The sequence below is a fragment of the Gouania willdenowi genome, chromosome 18 (genome assembly GCF_900634775.1).
Source record: "Gouania willdenowi chromosome 18, fGouWil2.1, whole genome shotgun sequence".
Lineage (NCBI taxonomy): Eukaryota > Metazoa > Chordata > Actinopteri > Blenniiformes > Gobiesocidae > Gouania > Gouania willdenowi.
Genome location: NC_041061.1, coordinates 17,684,784 through 17,693,416, shown reverse-complemented (window position 1 = coordinate 17,693,416; position 8,633 = coordinate 17,684,784). Strand labels below are relative to the sequence as shown.

Sequence of the window (8,633 nt, the reverse complement as noted above, 5' to 3'; positions counted from 1 at the left end):
TGCACTGTTTCTCAGAGACCCTCAAATATCTAAAAATAGATCTACTAAATAACAAAATGAAATGGATTAAAATGTTTAATACCTTCATTATGTCTCAGTACTTTCTGCTAAACGAGGAGCTCAAACTACATAGAGTTTAGAAAGACACAACTCAATGGGAGATAGAGAGAGATATCAGGCTTTCCTCAATAAATATGTTTTTTAAATGTTTTACTTGTTTGGCTAAAAGGTGGATCAAAAATTGTTTTTCATTAGTGACTGAAAAAACTGAACCATTTCAATCATGAACACAATCATCATCAGCTGTGTGTGTTTCTTAGTGACTAATGTGTATTTACAGTGACTTACATCCAGATGTTGAATATCAAAGTCTTCTATCAGTGGATGCAGTGAATCTGCTCATGTACAGAACCTGCTGACATCAAAGCTACCAGTGAACATGTGATGATGTTTCCTTAGTTGGGCGTGAAGTGTCACTTCAGTCCGACCAATCAAGTGTAATCCTTGTTCTTAAGAGCGGCTTCAGTTCCTGTCAACCCCAGAATTCCAGCACCATGACTTGTGCACACTTTGTCCTCTCTCTGATCTGTTTGCTCAGCATCGGTGAGTTTTCTTTCTGACACTTTAACTTTATACTCTTCACTTTGTAGAGACTCAGACTTTTCTTTAGCTGTGAATGATGGTGTGTTTGTTTTTCTCCATGTTTCAGCTCAAGAAACCTGTCAATCATCGTCCTCGTCTCTGCATCAGGAGAGACGTTTGATTTCAGTTAATGTTGGTGACAGTGTAACTCTGCAGTGTTCATATCAGAAGAATGATGTTGATACATCATTTTTCTTCTGGTACAAACAGCCTCTGAGGCAGGAACCAAAGCTAATATCTACCCAGTTTGCATTTGACAGAAATGGAACTTTTCACGATGAGTTTAAGGACGAAATACGCTTTACATTGAAGAATGAAAAACACAGTTTAATCTTAACAATTTCAGACGTGAACTTTTCTGACTCAGCTACTTACTACTGTGCTCAATCTATGCATAGTTTTAGCTTGGAGTTTTCAGAGGGAACCACTGTCTTTGTAAAAGACACATATTCTTTATTTAACGCTTTGGTCCAACAATCAGACTCTGAGACAATCCATCCAGGAGACTCAGTGACTCTGAAGTGCACAGCATCCACTGGGAGCTGTGATGGAGAACCCAGTGTTTACTGGTTCAAGAACTCTGAGGATCATCATCCAAGTCTCATATACACCCAAAGTGACAACAGTGATCAGTGTGAGAGGAAAACAAATAAAAAACACACCTGTGTCTACAACCTGTCATTGAACAACCTGGATCAGTCTAATGCTGGAACCTACTACTGTGCAGTTACTGTGTGTGGACGCATCGTGTTTGGAAATGGAACCAAACTGGAGCTCAAAGGTAAGAAGTGCTGCAACATGTCAAACTGTTTAATGATTGGTTACATAAAGAACACATTTATAGTTTAGGTATCTCACATGGTCATAAATAAAACACCAGAATATAAATACAACTTCATTGTGTAACTTTGTTCATAATTATTTATGTACATTTAATTTTACGTTCGAGGAAGAATCAGTTCTGGTATCGGGTGAGGCTACTGTTAAAGGTATTGTGTATGCACGGAAATTTTTAAATCATAGTTGGATTTGTGGATTTTATTGTTGTGGATAGCAGTTGGCATCTAGCATTTTGATGCACTGGCTTCCAGTCAAGTTTCGAATAGACTAAAAAATCTTAGTTCTTGCTTTCTGAGCGTTACATGGTCAGGCCCCTCAATACATCTCAGACTTGTTGTGCCCCTTCACTTCGGGGCACAGTCTTTGGTCTTCAGGTCAGGGTCTCCTAAAGATCCCAAAAACTAAATTTAAAACCAGAGGAGACCTGGCGTTCCAGGCTGCCCCCAGACTCTGGAATAATCTGCACCAGTCTCTCCGGGAGCTCAACTGTGTGGACACTTAAGAAACTGTTGAAGACTTCGCTTTTCAGAAAAGCTTTTAGTTAACTGGATTTTAAATTTTTATTAAATGGTAAATGGACTTGATTTTATATAGCGCTTTATCACCACACTGAAGCAGTCTCAAAGCGCTTTACATATCAGCTCATTCACCCATTCACTCTCACATTCACACACCAGTGGGACAGGACTGCCATGCAAGGCGCTAGTCGACCACTGGGAGCAATTTAGGGTTCAGTGTCTTGCCCAAGGACACTTCGACACATAGTCAGGTACTGGGATCGATCCACCTGAGCCACGGTCGCCCTATTATCCTTTTTATGATGCTGTTCCTATGATGCATATGCACTCATGTTTTATTATGCTATTATGATGCTGCTCTTTATTTCTCCACAGCTCTGTACAGCACTTTGTTATATTATCTACAAAAAGCGCTTTATAAATAAATAAATTACTTATCTCCAGCACATGTTGAAAAATTGACAATAAAGATGACTGATGTTTTGTGATGATTTCATCTGATGTTCTTGCTTTCCCCAAAACATTGACTTTCTCAGAAATAATCTCATGAGACGCACAAACAGCATGCTAACACAGCCCTGATTACTGTTTTTAGACCCAAAACTTTGATGTGACACAGAACTGAACCTCCTCTGTCTGTCTCTCTGCAGATGAATCCAACTATTCAGTCTTGGAATATAGCCTGGGTGGAGCTTTGATAGTCACCTCCATTTTATTAATAATTTTAATCATTTTCATGTACAAGATGCTTAAAGCCAACAGTAGCAGGTCCACAGGTACGCTACTTAAACCACTTTCACTTTGGATTCTGTAAGTTTGGCCTTTTAGTGATAAACATTTTCTCTTTCCCACAACTTTCCAGCTCTTCCAGCTACAGACACAGAGGTAGGTTTTACCTGCTGAGCATGTTCTTCAGTAACTCACATTAAATGATGAAAACACTTTTCTGATCTGAAATCTTCTTATTGTTAACAGGGTATCAACCAAAGCTCAGACAATCTGACTTATGCAACTCCGATCGTTTCTTCATTCACCAGATCACAAGTACGGAGGCAGGAGGAATGTGTTTACTCCCATGTAAAGATGTAGAAACAAACAAATGTAAAGCATTTTGTAGTCATACCTAAAAAAATTTCCATCCCTAGAGGTTTTTAGAATATATACACATTTTATTTTATTGTTGTAAAAGTTTTGTCATACAAAGTAAAAATGGCACCAAATAAAGACTTTTCTTTGATCATAGACCACTGTGTTAGTGTGTGGATCTATATATAGTGTGACATTAACCAATTACTTTAAGTTTCTCAGACACATGAACTCAACCTAACTGAGGAGGAAAAGAGCAACAAACAGCCAACTAATACATGGTTGGTGCTGGTACCGTGACACGTACTTGTACAGGTGGATGTGTTGTCACACTTGGTCTCTGGCTGTATGTAAACACGTGATTAACCTTCTTATTTAACCAGAATCAGCTCTTTATCGAGGCCCTGAGCCATAACCATTACAGCAGAAAGCAGTCCACAAGCAGCTGTTCATAATCAGATAGTGTTGTGTTCAAGACCACACTATCCGAGACCAAGACTTGCCTGAGACCAGAATGCACCGAGACCAAGACAAGACCAAGACTTTCGGGAGCCGAGACCGAGTCAAGACCATAAACATTTTTATTTATTTAAAAATATATAAATAAATAAAATAAAGACAAGGTTCAACAGTTAAATAACATTCTCTCTTTAATTTTAGTTTCTTTTAAATACATTTGATGGACAAAAAAGGTGCCTGCAAAAAATTAACTAAAATATTAAAACTACTACTGCTACTGATAAATTCACAATTATTCTACATATTTGAAAACAAGATTTTTATGTCAGCTGAATGTACAGCAAGTGTTTAAAAGCATTTCTGCCAATATATAATGATTCTTGATTCTGATTCTTTGAGTTGTGCAGGTCAACAGGTCACAGATTTCACAAGATAATTTTTTAGTTTGAAAAAGCCTTTACACAGGTTATTTTTATTAATTCACTTAGTTGATATAGTTTAATTTGGTTGCTGTAATATAACTAGGATATTCAATTAACAAAGGTTTCCAACTGTAACTGTAAAAGTGAAACTTTCTGAAATAAAACTACAAACAAGTTGTCAGCAGTGTAAAAAACAGAGCTACAGGTAGATGTGAAACTAAATAATTGTTGAGAATTATTTTTATTATTCTGGATACAGTGGAAACAGAAACTATAAAAAATAATTATATTGTGAACCTGTTTATATTGTGGGGAACATATTATATACAAACATGTAATTGGAGTCTGAAGCCACAAAAAAACAACACTTTAAAAAGAAAATAGACTAATATAAAACCTCGTTACAGTTATTTGAGTCATTCTGGCTAGTGCAACTTGTGGTGATGACGCACTTCTGACGACATAAATCAAGATGGCGGCGGCCCGGACTACAGCCGATACTATGTAATAAAGCCTTAAAAGACATGGATATAATGAAAAGAGTGGATGGACAGAGTCATAAACATGCTGACACACGGACCTATTAAACACACACGGACCTCGATAAACGGAAAACGGAACAGGCTTCACCAGACGGCTAGCACTAGGACCCAAAGGCGGAGTAAGTGCGTCCCCCGTACTGCATTCACAGGCTGTAATATCACCAGTTTATCATTTTACCAGTTGTTAGAGCTACTGTCTTGAGAGAGAGAGAGAGAGAGAGAGAGAGAGAGAGAGAGAGAGAGAGAGAGAGAGAGAGAGAGAGAGAGAGGAAGGTTGTGGTCATTATAGGGGGGATTACATAATGAATAAAATATTGTTTTATCCCGTTCTTCTCCATGTTATCACATTATAACAAAGTTTAAAAATAGCAGGAATTAGTGCTGGTCTCGAACAAGAGAAAAATCCCGAGTCCGGGCAGCCTGAGTCCGAGACAAGACCGAGTCAAAATGCTTCAGATTCCATTTTTATATATTTTTTTGTTTTGTGTAATTTTTTGTAATATATGTTTTTTGGAGTCATTATGTGTATTTTTGTATATTTCTGTTGTCTTTTTGTGCATTTTTGTATAATTGTAGTTTTTTTCTTGCCATTGTAAAGTGATTCTGGAGTCATTTTGTGTATTTTTGTCTATTTTTTGGTGTAGTTTTGTGCATTTCCGTTGTCGTTTTGTTTAGTTTTTGTTTTATTTTACTCAGTATATTTTTATTATAAATACTTTATGTGTGGTGAGAGCGTGTTTTGAGATAGTGTGTGTGCGTGCGTGCGCGAGACTCGCTACCTGTCCTTCTGGTTGCCGTTGTAAATGAACAGATTGGTGCGCACTGAGGTCAAAAGCTGAATAGGTTTCATTTCTGGGTATATACGAATGTGTCGTCCGGGCTAAATAAAATGAAAATAAATGTTTTGCAACACCAAATAAGTCCAAAAAAATGGATGCACACTCGGGGGTAGGTGGAAGCTGTTAAAAAAGTTTCATGTCGAACAGACACTGCGTCAGGGAGAAATTCGCTCCACACACACACACACACACACACACACACACAGTTCTGTAATTAATAAAGGATTTATACAATTGCAATGTTTTAATTCGGTTTCAGCCAAAAAAATTAATTTGGGTGCATCCCAAATGTAAACTTTAGGTGATTTACAGTATATAACCCCGGTTCTATGAGTAATATGAGTGCGATGTCTATGTGATACACACTCCCTGGCGCCCTCAGAAGCACTTTTCTCAATCCCCCAAGCCCTGATTGGCTGGAGGGAACTTTCCACCCGCCAGGGACACTCCCACAGTCTATAAGATGGAGGGCGGATGTACAGTTCCTCATTCAAAATAAGCACCTCTTCTCACTCGTTCGAGCAAGAAGGGTTGTCTGGTGAAACAACTCACACCTGTGTGCTCCCTTCATAAAAAACGGCCGATCAGCGGGAGCTGACTCACCGTTTTATCCCCAAAGCCCACATGACAGGCTGCGAGCACCGCCAAATACACTTTCACAGTAACACAGGCTACGCGCTTGTCAGTCACCGGCCCGCCCCTGGACAGCAGGTCCGCGTCTTCGTTCAGGAACCCCGAGAACAAGCGTCGCTCTCAGAGAGAAGAGATGATTGCAACACCACAGGACCAGCAGTAGCAGCCGACGGGAGCAAATAAGCCAACTTGGTGGTTGATATATGCTCACCAGGACATAATGTCCCCCGAGAGACGGGAGAAAGTAGATCAGCGAGAGGAACACCGCTGACATTACCAAATAATTTATGTGACAGTGTCGGAGGTCTGCTTCCCAAAAGCCTCTCACCGACCTGCCCTCGAACACTCCATCCCAGCCAATCAGGGTGGCATCCATGGAGATCACGTTTCTGGGCATAACGGTCCCCATGTAGACACTGTGCATAAGGAAATCCGAGGCCCGCCGATGGTGCAGAGCTGCGCTGCACTCCAGCCTAACCAGAACCCTCCGTGTGCCATGACGCAAAGGGCTGAGCCCATGAGAGGCCATCCACAGCTGGAATTCCTTCATGTGGAGGTGGCCGAGTCGGATGATGTCATGAAGCCATCAATCTGAGTAACCGGAGACATAATCCTATCTGAACAGATTTGTCCGGTCAAAACAGCGCGAGGCATGCCCACCCGCTGCGCCAACAGGTGTGCGGTGAGAGGCATCGAGCGTAGAGACAGTCCCAGAAGACCGGCCGTGGTACAGTGATGCCCTCTCCCGGAGGCAGGCTGCCAGTGGCCAGAGAAACAATTTGTGGGGTAACTGCGCCCTCTTGAGGCGATGGATTGCACACTGCCAGAAGGCCCAACCGAAAGGTGGTGGAGCCCTTTGTCGGCGGCAGCCTGCCCAACAGCAGAGGAGCCGACCCTGTCACGGCCGTGCCTTCTGCCGGTGGAGCAGAGCCATACCCCCAGGAACGAGCGAGCAGTACTGCTCGTTTCGGGGGACAGCATGGAAACGGGAGCTCTGCAGTATCCAACCCAAAGAAGGCCGAGGCAGAAGCGCCGTGAGGAGCTCGTAGGGGGACCTAGGCGGACATCAGACGCGCCGGCCTACGACGGAGGCTGCGTGCAGCGAGCCGCAGTGCATCCCGTCCCCTCAGTGAGAGGAACCTCAGTTTCCATCGCCGCAACGCTAACGCAGGTGCTAGCAGGGATGCAGGACAACGTGCAGTACCACTTTCAGGTGGAGCTTTTTTGTTGTTGTACATATATTACAAAACTAACAATTATTATATATACCATTCAATATTCATTATTGTATGGTCTGTGGTCAAGGTCAATGATTCAACTGAATTGTTCTTAATTAATGAGTATATTGATATTTTAACACCTTATTTATTTAGGCTACTGTGGGTTCTCCCAGTCCATGTTAAACTAAAATATGTCCTTTAATGTAGTGTGTCTGTAAAAGGCGATTTTATGTTTGTCTAAAATAATACAGTGAGTAGGTTACATGTATCCATTGATTTCTATCTTCATTTGCATGTTTGGTGATGTAATCCAAAAGTAATTAGTTACATTACTTTAATATAGTGATACTTAGTAACTTACTGATTCCATTTTTTAACAGGTAACTTGTAATTGTACCGGATTACTTTTTAAAAGTAACCCTCCCAACCCTGGTCATAGAGGCTCAGAGCAACATCTTACCTCCAGATCTTCATTGAAACCCTACTCTTTATTCACTTCAGACAAATACAACCAAAGATGGTAAAGAAAAAAAAAAACCTCATTGCTTTCAGTAAGTAAAGCCGTTGTTGTGGTTTTAACAGGATGTAAAGTGCACGCACTGTTTTTTGGAGACCCACGAATTTCTAAAAATAATTCAAGTAAATAATAAAAATAAAATGGAATAAAATGTTTAATACCTTCATTATGTCTCAGTACTTTCTGCTAAACAAGGATCTCAAACTACATGGACTTTAGAAAGCCACAACAAAATGGGAGATAGAGAGAGATATGAGGTTTTCCACAATAAATATGTTTTTTAAATATTTACTTGCTTGGCTAAAAGGTGGATCAAAAAAAGTGTTTTTCATTAGTGACTGAACAAACTGAACCATTTCAATCATTAACACAATCATCATCAGCTGTGTGTGTTTCTTAGTGACTAATGTGTATTTACAGTGATTTACATCCAGATGTTGAATATCAAAGTCTTGTATCAGTGGATGCAGTGAATCTGCTCATGTACAGAACCTGCTGACATCAAAGCTACCAGTGAACATGTGATGATGTTTCCTTAGTTGGGCGTGCAGTGTCACTTCAGTCCGACCAATCAAGTGTAATCCTTGTTCTTAAGAGCGGCTTCAGTTCCTGTCAACCCCAGAATTCCAGCACCATGACTTGTGCACACTTTGTCCTCTCTCTGATCTGTTTGCTCAGCATCGGTGAGTTTTCTTTCTGACACTTTAACTTTATACTCTTCACTTTGTAGAGACTCAGACTTTTCTTTAGCTGTGAATGATGGTGTGTTTGTTTTTCTCCATGTTTCAGCTCAAGAAACCTGTCAATCATCGTCCTCGTCTCTGTATCAGGAGAGACGTTTGATTTCAGTTCATGTTGGTGACAATGTAACTCTGCAGTGTTTCTATCAGAAGGATGATGATGGTGGTGATCCAC

At 40.6% G+C, this 8,633-nt stretch overlaps 1 protein-coding gene across 1 annotated transcript; it reads left to right on the top strand.

Annotated features, from left to right (window-relative positions):
- Positions 1 to 476: 476 nt before the first annotated feature.
- Positions 477 to 3,089, top strand: LOC114480836 (uncharacterized). The gene is made up of 5 exons (XM_028475260.1): positions 477 to 603; positions 710 to 1,423; positions 2,651 to 2,776; positions 2,863 to 2,885; positions 2,976 to 3,089. Exons 1-5 carry the CDS (start codon positions 555 to 557, stop codon positions 3,087 to 3,089), a joined length of 1,026 nt encoding a protein of 341 aa, XP_028331061.1. The 5' UTR covers positions 477 to 554.
- Positions 3,090 to 8,633: the final 5,544 nt, after the last annotated feature.